We start from the raw sequence: 19,131 nt of genomic DNA on the forward strand, positions 1-19,131 counted from the left end.
TAAAGAGTGCATTTCTTTATAGACAATCATTGTATTATTCTTTGAATTTTGTACATTGTTAAATTTTTGTTTTTAAAAAGTTGAAAGGATATGTGGAGGATAGATATAAAAAACAAATGTAGTAAAATGTTCCTGAGAATCTGGGTTTAGGGTAATTGGGCATTCACTATAAATTTCTTCCATTTTTTTCTGTATGTTTGGAAATTTTCATATAAAAGGTGGAGCTAGAAAATATTTGAAAACGGGGGCTGGGGAGGTGGCTCAGTGGTAGATCGCTTGCCTTGCATGCCTGAGGCCCTGGATTTGATTCCCCAGCACCACATAAGCAAAAAGAAAAAAAAAGCCGGAAGTGGTGCTGTGGCTCAAGTGGTAGAGCGCTAGCCTTGAGCTGAAGAGCTGAGGGACAGCGAGCGGTCCAGGCCCAGAGTTCAGGCCCCACAACCGGACCCCCAAAAAAAGAAAATATTTGAAAACGATCACAACCTGGTTTTCCTTTACCATTGCCAATTCATCTTATCCTTTGTCCACAGAGACTAAATAATCCACTATTTATTGTACTTTTTGTGTGCTGTTATTGGGAGTTGAACTCAGGGTTTTGCACTCTTACATGGTTCTTTTGCTCATGGATGGCTCTTTATCATGTGAACCACAACTCCACTTCCATTGTACTTATTTTTTTGTCTGTGCACCCTCAAAGCATTCAAAGTACTTAAGGCAGAGATTTGGTTTCTTTATTTTGTTCAGTGTACTGGTACATCCCCAAATCCTTGAGCACTATATGGCATGAATATATATTGAATTTCTGTATTCCTAGCACTCGTGTTGAAGTCTTGAACAAAGTAGGAGCCCAGTGAATGTTTGTTGGATTGAACTTAGATCTAAATTCTGGAGGAGAACTTTTTGAAAAGTATACCAATTGTATTAGATTGCTTCAGAGCATAGACTCTGGAGTCCCCATTGCAAGGATTTGTATCCTATTTCTGTCCCTTTCAACTGTGTTACCTCACAATGGTGAACACCTCTCAAACCCCATTTCTCATCGGCAAAATTAAGACAATAATAATATTGCTTTGGTGAAGTTTTTGTTTGCATGTAAAGCACTTAAGACTTTGAAAGACTCAGTTACTTGTTTGTAATCACAAAACAAGAATAACAAAAAGCCAGCCATGGTGTTGTACTCCTGTAATCCCAGAACTCAGGAGGCTGAAACAGGAAGATAGTGACTTCCAGGCCAGCCTGGACTATAGAAAGACTAAATAAATAAGCAAACAAGAAAAAGACATCATTTTCCTGGATTATTACCTTCTTCCTCCTCTTTCCAACAGGCTAAGCCAGGATAGGCTTCTCCAGACCCATAGAATGGCTTCTCTCACTTTAGTTCTCTTGTTACCTTTCCTCCTGTCCTAGAATCTTCCCTTAGCATCTTGCAGCTCCTTCCCCCAACATAACCACCATAGAGACAGATGTGTGTGAGCCTTGGAAAAGTCGTTTTCTACTACTACGTATTTTGGGTTTGAGTCCCACACTGGTGATGGATTTAAGAAGGTCAAGTATGAGGTCACAGTCATTTCAGGGCCTAGAGGAGAACAGAACAATGGTTCTGGTGGAGATGCACTGAAAGAAGCAGACTTTATAGGTTGGCCTTTTCCTCAGAGTAGAGAATGTTTCTCCCTCCCTGTCCCTCTCCCTCCTCCCTCTCTCTCTGTGTCTCTGTCTGTCTCTATCTTTTCTGTCTCTATCTCTGTCACTCTCTCTGTCTCTCTGTCTCTGTCTCTCTGTCTCTGTCTTTCTGTCTCTCTGTCTCTGTCTCTGTCTGTCTCTCTCTCTCTCTGTGCTTCAACGTCCATTTGGCCCGCTTTGCTGCCTCAAGTCTTTACTTCTGGTAGCTCCAGCTCAGAGCAAGCCCAGGGACCCATTGAGCATCTCCCTGCAACTCCGTCTTGGAAGTGGGGCGGGGTGGAGTGGATGGAAGAGGGGCTGAAATTGGGGGTATAAAGGCACGAGGCCGTGCATTTGAACTCTCTGGTGACCCATATCATTCACTCCAACTTCATGATCGGCGTTACCCCAGAGATCTGGGGAGCTGGGGCTGAGCCTGGGGTCGCCTCTGTCTCTGTTCCTTTAAGGAGCGGCTGTTTAGCATTCCTGCCGCTGCCGCTGCCGCTGCCTGATTCTTTACGCTGATTGGCTGGAATCAACTGAGAAGGGAGCCGGGGAGAGATGCTCTTGACTCCACTCAGATTCATCCTGGGGACCAGAGCAGAAGCGGTCCTCGCTGCATCCAGCCACTGCCTGGGCTCCCACTTCTTCTTTGCCACTGGGCCTCGGCCCAGGAGCCACGACGGGCGACACGGAGCCGCCAGTGCTGGAGGGGGAGCCATGGGTGCGGGGCAGCGTGGGGGCAGAAGCCCCAGGACGCCCGCCCGGACCCAGGCCCCGCTCCGCCCGGGCGCCCCCACGGGTGCCCCCCCCTTCCTGGTCAGAGCAGTGTGAGTGTGCCCGAGAGCCTGGCGGCGGTGGCGGTGTCGGCGTCGGCGTGGAAACTGGCGTGGGCTGGGGGGTCCGAGCCGCGGGGGGCAGTGCCATGCACAAGCACCAGCACTGCTGTAAGTGCCCTGAGTGCTATGAGGTGACCCGCCTGGCCGCCCTGCGGCGTCTTGAGCCTCCTGGCTATGGAGACTGGCAGGTGCCCGACCCCTACGGGCCAGCTGGGGGCAATGGAGCTAGCTCCAGTTATGGGGGCTATAGCTCTCAGACCCTGCCTTCACAAGCAGGAGCCACCCCCACCCCTCGCACCAAGGCCAAGCTCATCCCCACTGGTCGAGATGTGGGGCCAGTGCCTCCAAAGCCAGTCCCAGGCAAGAGCACCCCAAAACTCAACGGCAGTGGCCCCAGCTGGTGGCCTGAGTGCACCTGTACCAACCGGGACTGGTATGAGCAGGTATGGACTAGCGGACGGTGTGTGTGGGGGTGGGAGGGCAACCCAGGAGGACTGGAGAGTGGGGGGCCTAGAGGCCTGGGGTGCAGAGGGGTTGCTCGGGTTCCAAGCTTGTGGACCCTAACCTCTAGCACTGCAGCTGGGCAGAGACATGGCTAGAAATGTGTGGTTCCCTGTATGTCTGTTTAGGTGTGTGTGTGTGTCTGTCTGTGTGTGTGTGTGTGTGTGTGTGTGTCTATTTAGAGGAGATTGGAAAGAGCTGTATGTATCTCAGGGGGTGAAGGTATGGCGAAGGGGCACATTTTCTTGCTTGGGGGAATTGGGTTTCTCTCACTGGGGTGGGGGCAGGGGGAGGTTGGCAGTGTCTCTATGTCTGGCAGGGGGCGGGAGGTTCTGCGGGGGTTGTGTGTGGTGTGTGTCTCCACAGGAGGGGAGGAGGGGGCATGGTGCTCTGCATAGGGGGGGCATGTGTGTGTGTGTGCTAGAGTGTGTGAAGGGAGGTAGGAGAGCTACTGTGAATCTATGTAGAGGAGTCCATGTGCCCGCTTGCTGAGCTTCATCCCTCGATGCCATGAGCCCTTCTTAGTCCCAGTCCCTTTGTGTGTGAATGTGCACATGGACATGTGTGGCTGTCTCTCTGAATCATGGAGGTGTCCCGTGTAGATGAGGCTGAAAGGATAGCTGGATTTGCTTGGATGTATATGGCTGCATATATATGCATATGTATATATATATATATATATATATGTGTGTGTGTGTGCAAGTGTCTGCAAGAGTGTGCATGCGTGTGCCTCTGTGTGGTGGTGGTGGTGGTGTGTGTGTGTGTTGTCTCTTGTGAGAGGCGGTTGACAGGCAAGGGAGGGGAGGGAGAGGAGGCTAGAGACACGTCCCAAGGAAGGCTGAGAGGCTGCTGAGAAGGATGGACTCTTTTGTCCAAGCAGCTCTGAAGTGTGTATGTTAAGGGGGGGGCAGGAATGAATGCTTCCTTGCTCCAGAGCAGGCATGGTGCCTGGAACTAGCCAAGGGGCAGCTGCCCTGGTGCAGGAGCTAGCCCCAGTGGGGCAGGTCCCCTTTAGCTACCCCCAGATATGAGCAAGCTTAGCCTCCCTGGACCTGACTTGGCACAGCTTGGGAACCCCTGGGTGCTGGGCACAACTCTGGCTTCCACTCCCAGCCTAAACTGCCAGCTTAGAAAATGGAAGGAGCATCTGTGGGAGAAGCAGCAAAATGGAGGCTGGGCCGGCAGAGCCAGGTCCCTGGCTCACATTGCGGAGGGCCTGTCTGGTTATTTTGCTCTGCAGCCCCCTGTGTGGGTTGAGAGGAGGAAGAGGCTTTGCTGTCGAGGGCAGGTGCTGACTGCCCCAAGCTGGTGACCATACTGGTAGCCTCTGTCCTCCTCAGGGGATAGGATGTGTTCTTGCTCAGAAGCGAAGGTGGGGACTTCGTGGGGAGGAGCATCCTCTGTTCTGGCCTTCTGTCTGTCCACGCTTACTGCTTCCTTGTCCCTTGCCCTGGCTCCTTGCCCTCTCCAGTGAATCCTTCCCTATCATTTGCCCTCTTTCTCTCTTTCAATCCTCCCTTTGCAAGCAACCCCTAATCCCTGTCCTATCCAGCTGGAAGATGAGTGCCAATCATAGGGTCGAGCCAATTGGCTAGGTTTTTTTTCTTTTTTGCTAGGAATAATCCCTGGATGGCTTCTGGCCCTCTGAGCAAGATGTCTGAGTGGGGATGGGATAGGGATTGGAGAGTGGACCACTAGAGCTGGGAGCCACTGGGTACCACTTGAAATGTGCTTGAAGCATGGCTTGTCACATGTGGGCACACATGGCACACCAGATGCATAAGAGAGCTGCATGGATAGCCTTTATCCGGTGTCTGCTGCATGGCATTTTGGGCAGCTGTGTTGGTGTGGGGGTTTCTGAACAGTCATAGATTTTTCCTGCTGGGATGAGGGACCAGGACAAGACTGCAGCTAGCTAGAGTCTTTCCACTGACTCCCAGGCTATACAGCATGAAGTCCTGGAGGTCAGACCCAGAAATGGGTCTAACTAGCATGACTCCACCCCTCTCCATGTCTTCTCTATGCTTCTCAAAGCTAAAGGTGTATGGGGTGGGGTAGAAAGGGGAAGGAGAGTAGGACATGTGAAACAGCTCCCATCCTGGATTTCCAACTCTCCTCTTCTGGGCCCAGGGGTCAGGAAAAGGACAGCACTGCCAGAAAAAGATTAGGGACCATGCCAGGATACCTGGGGTGAGAGTCAAGAGCTCCTCCATTCTTAGAGATTTGTGAAATCATGGAGTAGATCTGAAAAGAATCAGATTTCCTGTTGGAAAAAAAGGCCACAAGTGTGTCCTGCCTTGAAAGCCACCTCTATGGTTTGATCAAACCAATCTTGGGTTTCTGACCCCTTCCCTTGCCTCTCCTTCCATGGCTACTGTGGCTTTGCTGCTAATTCAGCATCCATGGGCCATTTATTTCTCCCTCATAGGGAATTGTGTCTACCCTGTTCCTAACCTTCCCCTGGATTGGCTTTAGATTCCGAATCAGATCCTATCCCTGGCCCTTTCTCCTGGACACACAAAAGGTTCAGGATCTAACGTCCCTTGGTAGAAAATGAATTAGGTCTTTGACTCCTTCTATCCATTTGAAGAGTTGGGTCCTTGAAGCCACTTGAAGGAGGGATAGAATAAGGATTCCTAAGGTACTCTGAAGTACTCCTAAGGTATTCCTTTTCCTTTAAGATCTGCTGAGGGAAGAAGGAGTGGTCAAAGCATCAGTGTCCTTGAAGCTTGATTTAATCCAGAAAGAATCTGAGAAGCCATGTTCTGGCCACACACAGCCCTCTGCCAGTAATTTCCAGTGTACTCAGGCACATTCCAAACTCACTGGGTCTCAGTGTCACTAGGTGTCATATAAAATGGTTGGACAAGATGGTGTCTGCTGTCCTTCCAGCTGTGATGGTAGGAGTCTAGGATTCCCATGGTGGGCAAAGCAAAGCTGTGGTTTGGAAGGGGAGGTGTCCTTGACCAGGTCTTTGGGTGCCCCCTATGAATGCTGGGTGTGGTGTGGTTTGCCCTCCATGCTCCATCTCTGCCATCCCCTTAGGCCAGCCCTGCACCCCTCCTAGTGAGCCCCGAGGCCCTGGAGCCCAGCCTCTCGGTGAGTGCACCACTGGCTGGCTCAGTTCCAGACAATTGATCTGGGCTAAATGAGCAGCTGGGTTTGGCCTGATATGGTTGGAAACAAGGGGAGGGGAGTGGACCTCTTGGAGTCAGCCTGTCCCCATCTTTGGCCTAGAGGTGCCCTGGGTGTGCTTGGAATCATGGTGGGAGTGGGGAAGGGGGCAGGCTGGCTAGAGGGCAAATGGTTGGAAGGAGGGACAGGAAGTACTGAGGAGAGTGCCTATGTCTTTCCCTAGGTGAATGGCAGCGATGGCATGTTCAAGTATGAGGAGATAGTACTCGAACGGGTGAGTGGGGAGGACAAAAGAGGGAAGGGAGGGCTGGATTCAGGAGTGTGGAGGCTCCTGAACAGCACATTCAAGCATCATGTGAGAGCCTCCATTGAGAGGATAGGGCAACAGAGGCCTTTGGAAGCCGCATCACTGCATCAGTCAATCAACTCGCTAACAAATATTAATTGACCTTGCTTGCCAAGGCCCAGGGAATTGGGGAGAGGATGGATTTTCAAGGCCTCCTGATAAGAATGGTCAACAGGGGCTGGTAAACTGCCAGGTTTCTGATGAATGAGCTCCAGTACCCAGCTAATCTGCTCTGAGACATAGAAGGAGATGGTGGACCAAAACCCTCCTTTTGTCCTCAGAGTGAAACAACTGTGCCCTTTCACCTACCTTCTGCAGGGCAACTCTGGCCTGGGCTTCAGTATTGCAGGTGGTATTGACAACCCCCATGTCCCTGATGACCCTGGCATCTTTATTACCAAGATCATCCCTGGTGGAGCAGCTGCCATGGATGGGAGGCTGGGGTAAGATGATCTGGAAGTAGGGTTGTGGGTGAAAGGGCAGGATGGAGATGAATGGAGAAAGGCCAGACTTGCAGGATGACCCTTCCTCTCCATTAGTCTGAGAGGAAGAGGGTGAGGAGAAAGAGGGAGGGGAAGACAGGGGAGAAAGACAGTAGGAGAAAGGATGGAAGGGGGTGGTAGCAGAGCGTCATGCCTCTTGGTCTTCCCCCACAGGGTGAATGACTGTGTGCTGCGGGTGAATGAGGTGGACGTGTCGGAGGTGGTACACAGCCGGGCTGTGGAGGCGCTGAAGGAGGCAGGCCCGGTGGTGCGGTTGGTGGTTCGGAGGCGACAGCCCCCACCTGAGACCATCATGGAGGTCAATCTGCTCAAAGGGCCCAAAGGTGCGGCCTTCCAGGTTCCTCTAGCCACAGACTACCCCTCTCCCCCCCCAACAACTGCAGGTTCTGGCTGGCCCCCATGAAGAATGGAAGGGATCTGCCTTACTCTTAACATGACCACCCCCCTTCACCCTCCAGTTACAGCTCACAGCTGTCTTTCTTGGCTTCAGGTCTACACCCTTATTAGCCAGCCTAGTGTTGGGATTCCAGGGGAGGGGGGAGGTTGGTAGTAGGGAGGGAAGGAAGTGTGACATCTGGAGGAGGGGAGTTGGCTTTGGAATGAATTGAACACTAACCTCCCCTTGTGTCCCTCTCCCACTTTCTGCTGGCTGTCATTTAGGCCTGGGTTTCAGCATCGCTGGGGGCATTGGCAACCAGCACATCCCAGGAGACAACAGCATCTACATCACCAAGATCATTGAGGGGGGAGCTGCTCAGAAAGATGGACGCCTACAGATTGGGGACCGGCTGCTGGCGGTGAGACAGCCTTCACAGGGATGCCCAAATGGTAGTTGTGTGTGGGATAGGGTGGGGGAGTTCTGGTACCCTCATTCCACCTAAACCTCACTGAGGGAGTAGGTAATTAGGGAGTTTCAAGAATATCATGACCTGTATTTGCCCAGATACCATGGCCCAAGTTCTTTCCATGATAGGGATACCCTCACCTGCCCTTATCCCAACCTCCTGCCTGTCTTGTGTCTTTATGATACTATATTTGGACCTTTATCAGAACACTGTGGAATTTCACAGAAAGGGCATCATTCTTCAGGCTTCCCGGGAGTCTTCCTTTCTCCCAAATCCTACACAAAGCCTCTTCTTTTAGGTGAACAACACCAATCTTCAGGATGTGAGACATGAGGAAGCTGTGGCCTCTCTGAAGAACACATCCGATATGGTCTATCTGAAGGTGGCCAAGCCAGGCAGCCTCCACCTCAACGACATGTATGCTCCTCCTGACTACGCCAGCAGTACGTACCTATCAGCCCTTGCCCCTCACCCAAAGCTCTGTTTCCTGGGTTTGGAAGGGGAAACTATCCATGTCCCTCATTAAGAGAGCAAGTGCAAAGAATAGTGTTCATAACTGAGTCTCAACTGTCAGGTCTCAGCTGTCCCTTAGAGCTCGATGTCCTTGGACAAGTCCTTTTAACCTGTTTGGTTTCCTCTTTGGCCCAGAGGACCTAATGATATATATGCTGCCTTCCTCATAGGATCAAATGAGATCATGGATGAGAAAGCCCTTGGAAAACTGTATTAGGCTACAGAGATGTGAGGGATTATTATTAGTCACACCTCTAGTCATGCCTTTCTTTGTAGACTGCCTTGACTTCAGCTCTTTCTAAGAGTCACAGGAGTGAGCCCAGGATTTAGAAAAGGGACTGCGGAGGAGGAGCCTTGGGTGGGTGGGTGGGGGGTGGATGGAGTGGGGAGGAGCGGCCTGAGGAATCAGCATCTCTTGGTCGTTTTTTGCACCTGAAGTGAGATGTGAGTTGAAAAGTCATTGAAAAGAAGGGAGTGGGATAAGTACTTGCATGGAAGGGGGTAATTGCTTGGAACATATCTGAACTTTTGTCTCCCTTTCTTGATCCCAGCTTTTACTGCCTTGGCTGACAACCACATAAGCCATAATTCCAGCCTGGGTTATCTTGGGGCAGTGGAGAGCAAGGTCAGCTACCCTGCTCCCCCTCAGGTTCCCCCGACCCGCTACTCTCCTATCCCCAGGCACATGCTGGTGGAGGAGGACTTCACCAGGTAAGTTCCTCAGCTCTTTCGACCCACCCAGGAGGGCTGGGGCGGGGAGAAGGAGAAGAATCTGTTTCAGGCTGGCGACAGACTTCCTTTAAGTATGACAAAGAAGAGAAACTAGGCCTTCATCACTACCTGCTGGGAGGTCTGGGGGCTGGATGTCTGCCCTTTGGGGCTCCAGAAGGCAGAGATGGCTGCAAGGACAATTTCCACCATCAGGGGGAGTACCAAGCGAGTGGCCTAGATCCAAAAGTGGGGTTGGGTTTAGGGTGGGGGGTATGAAGAGGTGGAAGGGCCCCAGGCTTTCCTGCCCTGAGACACTTTGCAGCCCCCTGTGCTACAAACCATTCTGAATAACTGAAAGGCCATGTAGCCGATGGGATTGGTGAGATTCTGAGAGACTGGCCTTCAGGGGTGCCGCGCAGGGACCTGCCCCGCCCTACCGTGGCGGCGGCGGCGGCGGCGGCAGCTGCAGGCCTGGCGGTGGAACTGGTCGGGCCGGCCAGGATTCCCGGGGACAGGTTTGCGGGGTGGGGCCTGAGAGGCTGTTGGGCCGGCTGCGGTGGAGCCAGAAGGGTAGGCTGTTGGGGGACAACCAGAGGAGCCATGGAGAGGACCCAAAAGTTCTCAGGTTCTGGCTTGGCCCTGGGCTTGGGCTCAGCTTCAGCTTCTGCTTGGAGAAGGGCTTCGCAGAGGTGGGCCTGGCCGCTCATCTCCCTTCGGCATGGAGGGGATGCCAGGTAGGGAGACTTTATCCTGAAACTGGGAGGGAGAGAGGAGTCGGGCTTGGCACTTGGGGCTCCTCTAAGGAAAGATATCTAGAACCAGTGAAGGTGGTGGGCCTGTAGATTGTGCTGGGAATGAGTTTGTGTATATGGGCAGGTATTTACTCTTATCTTGATGACACTTTGACCATTTAAAGACGGGCTCCTTGAGTGCAGTTGTTAGCTTTAGCCAGATTTTTTATGGCCTTGTCTCTTCTCTTCAGTTAGCCTCTAAACACCTTTTGGGGATCTGGGATTTCTTTATCTCAGTCCCCCACATGTGTAGCACATGTATACCACATGTTTAGTCCCCCACTCTGCTACACAGTGATAACTGCTGACCAAATCCTGTATGTTGTTGGGAGAAGGTAGGAGGAACAGAGTTGGTGGGTGAAATTTTGAGACTGTAGAGGCACAGGTATAAATTTATACACACATGGATGGTGAGTACCATTAATCCAGAGCAATTCCACTGCCCATAACTAGCTCACAGGCCCCATCTCACTGGTTGATAGACAGCAGACTCTGGGGAAGAGGAGATCCATTGAGGGGACTCTGAGATTTGGATTCTAGGGTTAACTGTAAGGGTTTGTTGACTCAAGAGCATCATGAATTGTCCATTGGCAAATTGATTCCAAGAATTTCGGAAGGAAGAGAAAAGAGGAACCGAAACTTGGCACCTGATATAAAACACCAACCAAGCAGGTTTCAAGAAAGGAAGGGAGGAACAGGGTATCATACACAGGAACCAAACTCTGACTTTTACAGTGAGTATGGGTGTTGTTCCAGGCTGACCCTCACAGTAACAATACTTCCTTGTCGCTTTCATATTGTCAATCCTTTCCCACCAGAGAGCCCCGCAAGATCATCCTGCACAAAGGCTCCACAGGCCTGGGCTTCAACATTGTAGGAGGAGAGGATGGAGAAGGCATTTTTGTCTCCTTCATCCTGGCAGGAGGCCCAGCCGACCTGAGTGGGGAGCTGCGCAGGGGAGACCGGATCTTATCGGTGAGACAAAGTTGAGGTGGGAGGATGGGAGGTGTGCCAGTCTAAAATGGAGGAGGGGAATCCTTGCTTCCTCCAAGGAAGGCTTCTTCAGATAAGAGGAGGGCCAAGGACTGGAGAACTTTTAAATTGTCTTCATAGAAATCCTTGAGGAAGAAATAGCCTTTAGATCCTAACCCCGCTTGGCATTTGACTTCCACGATGATACTTATTACACTAGGATATTTTGCCAAATCCTTCAGATCTGATTTTGGCAGAGCAAGTATGGGCTTTGGGGTAACATATTTAAATAGGCTGAGAGATGGGCTATCCGTGTCTTCTAACTGCCATGACAGAGGACTCTTTCTAGCCTTTGGGGTGGCTCATAGTTACTCTCTTTGGGCAGGTGAATGGAGTGAACCTGAGGAATGCAACACATGAGCAGGCGGCTGCTGCTCTAAAACGAGCTGGCCAGTCAGTCACCATTGTGGCCCAGTACAGACCAGAAGGTAGGATAAGGGAAGGTGGGAAGAAATGATGTGGGGGGGAAATTACAACTTATAATAAATATTGTCTCTTTTTACCACATGTAGCAAAGCCACTTGGCCAGATCTCTGCTACCCTAGTGCAGTAACCTGCCTTTTTCCATCTCTGGACAGGGGTTAATTGATTTGGTTGGTTTGGGAGCATTAATCAAAGTTGTGCTCAGAACCTGCTAGGGGCTGCCGTGCTGCACGAAACCAGTAGTGGGCAGCAGTTTACGGGAAGAAGCACTGAGATTAGGGTGGTTGAAAAAGGGGAGGGGAGGCGAAGGGCTCAGAAGCAAATATCGGGGAATTGTGTGGTATGGAATGGGAGAACAGCTCTTAGTTGGACTTCAGGGGTGGATAAAATCCACTCTAAAAGATCTTGCACCAAATTTCTATGACCCCCATTTCTTTCCCCTCATCTAAACGACTAAGAGACCCTTATTCGTGATGAAAAAGCGACACTGTTTTTTGGTGTAAGGGATCTAAAGTGGACCTTCCCCCCCGCCCCCCAGTAGGGGGACTTTCTTTGTACTCTGAGAAAGCAGCACCAGGCTGGGAAGAGCAGGCGGGGCCAGGCATGCAAATGAACACATCTGATTGGCTGGGGCAGCCAAGACCCAGGTGTCGAGGTGAGCTGCGGGAAGGCGCGCCCTAGCCTGCCGGCCGGCGGGATAACTATTAGCCGGTCAAACGCAGCCCTCCAACCGTACGCCCCGCCCTCTGACCCAGGCAGAGGGCGGCGGGGTGCCCCTCCCCTCCCCCCCTCGGGCCTCAGGCGTCTCCTCCTCCTCCTCCTCCTCCTCCTCCTCCTCCTCCTCCTCCTCCTCCTCTCACCCTCCCCCTCTTCTCCCTCCTCCACTCCTCCCGCGCTCCCCGCTTTGTGTCCGTGGTCTCCCGCGCTGGCCGGAGGAGCTGGCCGGAGCTGGCACTTCCTCAGCACTAGACCTGGACTCCGACCCGGCGCCAGGTGAGGTGGGGCGGACGGGGGTCAGGCCCCTTTACAGTCCCCCCTAGCCTCTCTACAGTTCTGTTCTCAGCCTTTTTTCCAACACTTTGTTCCCAACTCTGCGCTCTCCACCAGTACCTTCGCAGTGTACTCCCGGCCCCCTTTCCGAGTTCCTCCTCAGGGTTCCCTCCGGTCCTGAGCTGAGCAATGGGGGAGGGGAGGGTGGTTTCCACTGGGGCCTCTCTGGCTTTCAACTTCTTTGCCATCACCTCCCCTCACCCAGTCTGTGCCCCTTTCGTGCTCCAGAGCTTCAGTCGTGCCAGCAGCCTCCTTCCTGCCGGCAGCCGCCTTCCTGCCAGCTGCTGCACCCCACCAGCGCCCTGGTTCCTTTCGTCAGAGGAATGTTCGAAGTCTTCCCATTCCCCCCCCCCACGCATTTCTCCACCCAACCTTGGGGAACAATCGCAGTTGGCTTGAGAGTCTCGTGTCCTCCTCCTCTTTGTTCCGAAGGGTTTAAGTCCGTGCCCAACTTCTTTTGCCTCCCCTCCCTTGGTAAGCCTGGCCTTTGTCCCCTAGAGCTGCGGCGCCTGGGTTCCTTGAATGCTTAGGCCTGAGGGCCAGTTCCTGAACTGGAGGAAGGGACTGTTACTGGCAGGTGTTTAGTTCGATTAGGAGAAGGGACAGGCTGGGATCCCGGTGACCAAGCGCCCACATTTTTCCTTTGCGCCCCTCCCCCTGAGCTCGAATCCACGGAGAGAGGGCCTGCCACCTTTTTTTGCATGAGGCTTCTCCGATGGGGACTGGATTCAGGGAGGTAACTTTACCAGGAGAGCCTATGACTCTGAGCTAGTGGGAAAGAGGGATGCAAATACATCCTTGGGGTCATTTCTGTCCACATTTAGCCTTCTGTCTCCTGGCAAAGAATGCACCCTAGGGTTATTGTCTTTATGATGTATAAGAGTGTGGTTTGATCTCAGAACAGGTCATTGGACTTCATATTAGCAACTAACTAGTTTTTATCCATTTCGTGCCTACAACTTGGTAGTGCAGGTTCTGCAAAGGAAATATTTTTTTTTTGCGCGCGCGCGCGTGTGTGTGTGTGTCTGTGTGTCTGTGTGTGTGTAAGAGAAATTGATGTTTCTTTCCGTTTTATTCCGTGTTCTTGGACACAAATGGAAACAATACTGGGAGTCGGTCTGGTGGTGGTATGTTGGAAACTGGTGACTACATATTTCTGTGACTTTTGTTGGGGGAATGCAACTGATTTGTATAAAAAATTGCAAGTTGACTCGGATCCACAGATTCTTGCAGTTTTCATTGCTCTCTGAGCATTTCTAGAGTTTATAATGTAGGTTGAGGTGCTGTCTTGTGTCAGGTCTTTCTAACACTTGCTCCACAAAGCCTTTCTTCTCTCAGGCTTTAGTTGAATCACTTCTAAGGCAATCTTAGAAAGACTGTTGTCTTAGTGTTTTTTTTTCTTTTGCTTTACTAAATCCAGCAGGACCCCAACATACAAAAGCTTTGCTTTGCTTTGTTTCATTTGAAAGAGGACGCTTAGAATCTGCTTAGAAACTACCAAGCATTCTCCACTCAGGATATTCTTTGATTAAGTATTTTTTTAAAATAAAGACTCCATATTGATCATTTTGTAAATAAATATACTTCTTTGGGAGATTGCATCAGAGTGGATATTTACAAAATGATTAATCCTATTATATGTCTGTTGGCAAAAATGACAGAGACTTTGTATGTTATCTGGCAAGTAAGTGTTCATTATTTAGAATTTTCCCCATAGACAGTAAGAGCTGGAAAAGAGCACTAGAACAACCACAGGAGAGCCAGAATGTGATTTCACTAAGGTCATGAAGGCAAGGTGCCCAGGGTCAGCAGTCCATTTAATCCTGAGGTACATCAGTTGGCATACATTATAGCTGTAATAGAGAGACCTAAGACCTAGGCCAGAGTGGAAGAAAAACAGAAAAAGCATTGGAAAAATAAAAGAAGAAAGATTAGGAAAGGAATGTGGGAAAGAAAGATATATAAAGAAGGAAAGGGACTATGTAGAGGCACTGCTGCTGAACTAGTGCAGCCTTTAGCATGAAAGCTTAAAAATAGCTTTGACTAATTGTAACAATCCGACTAAACAGTTTTATGTCTTTATAAATGTCTTTAATGAGATATAAGTCAGATAGCATCCAATTCCCCTATTTAGGTCCACAGTTCAATGACTGAGAGCATGCCTCTATTGCCACAGAAAATTCAGAACATTGTCATGACCTTTCTCCTTTTCATGTATAAAAGAGGGCAAACATTGGAAAGGTGGTAGGTTTAGGAGATAATTTCTTCCTAACGTATTTCCCCTGGACACTTGGGGCTAGATGGCAACTTGGGAATGCTCAAACCTTTAGGTTCTTTTATATACATGGCTTGTTTAATGTGGATTAAAATATAATGAAGCATAGACTATGCCTTTCTGTGGGCTTTGTATCGTGCCTAGTATGGGTGCTTTACAAGTGTTTTTATGATGAAGCTTTGGAAAATATTAAAATATGAATTGAAGTGTCAAATGACAAAGGTACCACAGTGAGAGATGCTGTTTTAATAGTTTCATTCCTGATTGCTGTGGACACAGCAATCTTACCTATTTGCTAAAAATAGAATTATGTTCTTGGGCATATATAATCCTGTTTAAAATTCAGATAGAAAAATTTAAACAACTGGCTCATGAAAAGTCTCTGTTCCACACTATTCTGAAATAAACAATATTTTTGTGTGATTTGTGGAATTGCTCCAGTAAGGGAAAGATGGGCTTGCTATTAGGACATTTTGCAAATTTCCCTCCTAGATATTGTGTGTCTATCTCTGCTTATACACTTGGCTAGGAGTATTCTGGAAATCCTTTTTGTTTTTAGAGAAGACCCTGATCTCCAAATCAGGGTCAATGACTGAATTGGTCATTGAGGTAGCTAAAATGGGACCTGATCCTTTGTGAGCAGCTTTTTCAACTGGAATGTCAATCCAGACATGGAGGGGGTACACTGAGATAGAGTGAATTTTTCCATCGTTTATTTTAATGTGTGGAATAAGCATACCTTCACCATGGAAACATCTTCAGTAAGATCTGGAAGAGTTAGGGAATGGTATTGACAATAATTTGAAAGAATAAAGGGATATTCTCCTCATAATGTTTAAGTATCATCCCTGAGTTTGACAGTGAAGGATATAAACATAAATACTACCCTATCAGTATGATCTTTACCAAGCATTGAGGTGAAACTATATCGAGACAAAAGAAAGTCCTGAAAGTGAAGCTTCTATTGCTATCATAAAAGAAGCATATACTGTGAACAATTTGAAAGCAGCTAGTATTTGTCTCTATGTCCCCACCATCTAGTCTGGAGCGTGGCACATAATTGTTGAATTGTTGCATTATCTGTATCTTCTAGATATGTTTGTCAGTATTAATTGTCAAGGTATTTCTCTTGGGACTGATGTTATTGTCCCCATTTTATAAATGAGGAAAATGAAGGTCTGAAAAGTTGAATCACTTGTTCAGGGTCAAACAGCAAGTAAGGGGCAGGATCCACATTTGAGGGCAGATTATTATTATTTTTTTGTCGGTCATGGGGCTTGAACCCTGGGCCTGGGCGCTGCCCCTCAGCTCTTCAGCTCAAGGCTAACACTCTACCACTTGAGCCACAGCACCACTTCCGGTTTTGAGTGGTTCATTGGAGATAAGAGTCTCACAGACTTTGCTGCCCCAGCTGGCTTTGAACCAACCTCCTTAGATCTCAGTCTCTTGAGTAGCTAGGATAAAGGCGTGAGCCACCAGTGCCCAGCTTGAGGGCAGATTTTATGTGAACTTTGGATCCAGGTTTTTTGTTTGTTTGTTTGTTTGTTTTTGCCACTAGTCTACACTGCGGTTAGCAGCTGTAAGCCCCCTTTTCCTACCCAGATACATCTGAAATCAGCAAAAATACCACCCCCAAATCTCAGCATTTTTTGTCCGGATGGCCACAAACTGCTGCTCTAAAAGAAGTGGGAGCAGGGCATGGTAACTGTTAGAAGCCCAAGAGAGAATTTCATTTTAGTTTTTATTTTTCATGCTGGGCACTATCCCTTAGCTTTTCTGTCCAAGGCTAGCACTCCCACTTGAACCACAGCTCCACTTCTGATTTTTGGTGGCTAATTGGAGATAAGAGTCTTAGGGACATTCCTGCCTGGCCTAGGTTTGAACAGGTGTAAGCCATAGGTGTCAGGCCCAAGGGAGCCTTTCTCCTGTAGAAGGAAGTGCCTTTACTACAGAGAGTGATACTGTGAGTGTGTAGGATTCCCCGGAGGAGCCAAAAGGTGGGAGCAAGTTTGCTTGACTTAATAGCAAATGTATGCATACCTAAGAATATTAATGTAGTAAGTAGGCATTTCTCATTTCTTCAACAGAAATGGAGTTGTATTTTTTTTCTTTTGTTGCAGTGCTGGGGATGGAACACAGGGCCTCCTCCATGCAAGGGCTTTACCACTGAGTTCCACCCTGAGGCTTGTCAATTCATTTTTTTATGACCTTAACAGTTCATTCATAAGGTTATACACGCCTGTGGGTTTTAGAATGTTCACAGTGTACAATTGATTTTTAAATTTTTCCAAATTGATTTTTAAAATTTTACTATCGCTTTATCACCCTGAAACTTCCCCATCCCCTTCAGTCCTAGATAGCCAGCCACAAATCTCCTTTCTGACATTATGGATTTATATTATGAATATTTCATATAAATAGAATCATATAGTGTGTGTTCTTTTGGGGCTGACTTTCACTTAGCATGAGATTGTTACCATTCACCGTAAAAATCAATAATAATATATCAACAATTCATTTTTATGGCTGAATAATATTCCATTATATGCATATATCATATTTTGTCAGTTGAAAGACATTGAGTTGTTTCCACTTTGGGACTATTATTAATAATGCTTTATGAATATCAGGGTACAAGTTTTTTTATTAGTGTGTGCGCACGCATGCGCATACGTGTGTGTGTGTGTGTGTGTGTGTGTGTGTGTGTGTGTGTGTATTGGTGCTGTGGCTTGAACTCAGGTCCTGGGCGCTGTCCCTGAGGTTTTGTGCTCTACCACTTGAGTCACAGTTCCATGTGATTAATTGGAGATAAGATGCTCACTGAACTATCCTGTGAACCTTGATCCTTAGATCTCAGCCTCCTGAGGAGCTAGGATTATAGGTATGAGTCACTAGTATGTATGTTAGTTTTTTGTTTTGTTTTGTTTTTTGTTGGTTGTGGGGCTTGAACTCTGGGCCTGGGCCTTATCTTTCAGCTCTTCAGCTCAAGGCTAGTGCTCTACCACTTAATCCACAGCACCACTTCCTTTTCTGAGTTGTTTATTGGAGATAAGAGTCTCATGGACTTTCCCTACCTGGGCTGGCTTTGAAACACAATCCTCAGATCTCAGCCTCCGGAGTAGCTAGGATTATAGACGTGAGCCACCGGTGCTGGGCATGTTAGTTTTTGTAATGATATTTCTACAGATGTATCTATTCTGTCATGATTAACCTCTTCACCCCCTTTATCATTCTCCTCTATCCCACTCCCTTTTCTTAAAGCACCTATAATAGGTTTCATTGTTCTATTTTCATACATGCAAAATAAACTGCTTTGACTGTATTCATCTTCCTGCATCTCCCCCCCCCCCAATTCCTAGCCTGTTTTACTTTCCTGTCATTCATTTAGTATATAAGTTTTTGCATGGACATATGTTTACATTTTTCTTGAATACAACATTCCTTCAGGTAAACTTGCTGGGTCATATGGCTACACCACGTTTAACCTGGCCAGGCTGCTTTCCACAAGGTCTGTGCCATTGCATATTTCCACCAGCAGTGAGTGAACACTCCACTTTCCACATCCTCCTCAGCACTTGTTAGTGTCAGTCTTTTTTATTCCAGCCATCCTGGTAGGTATAAATACTTCACTATGGTTTTGCATTTCTTCATGGCTACTAATGAGCGGGGATGGGGAAGTTTCAAGGTGATAAAGCGATAGTAAAATTTTAAAAATCAATTTGCTTATTGTTCATAGTTCAGTTTTGCTCTTTTGGTCCCCTAATTTGGTTCTCACTTATTTCCAAATTGACTCCAGAGCTGAGCAAGCCACTCTATTATTCTTTTTTTTTTTTTTGGGTCCGGTCGTGGGGCCTGAACTCTGGGCCTGGGCGCTGTCCCTCAGCTCTTCAGCTCAAGGCTAGCGCTCTACCACTTGAGCCACAGCACCACTTCAGGCTTTTTTCTTATGTGGTGCTGAGGAATCAAACCCAGGGCCTCGAGCATGCAAGGCAAGCGCTCTACCACTGAGCCACCTTCCCAGCCCTGTATTATTCTTCAAATGATTAGAAGGACCAGGAGAAGAACCATCTCTCCTATATCTGTGTTGCTTGAGGGTTTTAGGGCTTGAGTGTAGTTTTAACTAGAAATGCTGACCTGACAAAAATGATAGGACCCACCTTTTCCCCTGGAACCAGCTTATTGAGATTTAATTCATATACCATATAACAAATGCACACATTTAAAATGTACATCTCAGCGGCTTTTAGAATTTCCGGTTAACTGTCACCACAATCAATTTTAAAACATTTTTTTGTCAGCCCAAAAGGAAGCATTGTCCCCATTAGCAGTCACTTCACATTTCACTCCACTCCTCCCTCCCTTAGCCCTAGGCTACTAATCTACTTTCTGTTTCCCTAAAGTTGCCTCTTCTGACTAATTCATATAAATGAAATATTTGTGGCCCTTTGTGCCTGGCTTCTTTCCCTCAAGTGTAATGTTTTCCAGGTTCATCCATGTTGTAGCATATC

General features: G+C 48.5%; 1 protein-coding gene across 5 annotated transcripts in view; it reads left to right on the forward strand.

Annotated features, from left to right (window-relative positions):
• The first annotated feature begins 2,255 nt into the window (after positions 1–2,255).
• Positions 2,256–19,131, forward strand: part of Dlg3 (discs, large homolog 3 (Drosophila)) — a 59,107-nt gene continuing 42,231 nt past the window's right edge. For 2 of the 5 annotated variants that reach the window (XM_013031680.1, XM_013031681.1), the window contains exons 1-10: positions 2,585–2,941; positions 6,045–6,098; positions 6,358–6,408; positions 6,799–6,923; positions 7,137–7,306; positions 7,644–7,780; positions 8,127–8,271; positions 8,893–9,052; positions 10,662–10,818; positions 11,201–11,303. In XM_013031680.1, the coding sequence (XP_012887134.1) occupies positions 2,585–2,941; positions 6,045–6,098; positions 6,358–6,408; positions 6,799–6,923; positions 7,137–7,306; positions 7,644–7,780; positions 8,127–8,271; positions 8,893–9,052; positions 10,662–10,818; positions 11,201–11,303 (1,459 nt within the window). Of the gene's footprint in view, positions 2,942–6,044; positions 6,099–6,357; positions 6,409–6,798; positions 6,924–7,136; positions 7,307–7,643; positions 7,781–8,126; positions 8,272–8,892; positions 9,053–9,320; positions 9,787–10,661; positions 10,819–11,200; positions 11,304–12,204; positions 12,292–19,131 lie in introns of those variants that run through there. The other 3 variants (XM_013031682.1, XM_013031683.1, XM_013031684.1) reach the window with 3 other exon arrangements.

The sequence above is a fragment of the Dipodomys ordii genome, unplaced genomic scaffold (genome assembly GCF_000151885.1).
Source record: "Dipodomys ordii isolate 6190 unplaced genomic scaffold, Dord_2.0 Scaffold142, whole genome shotgun sequence".
Lineage (NCBI taxonomy): Eukaryota > Metazoa > Chordata > Mammalia > Rodentia > Heteromyidae > Dipodomys > Dipodomys ordii.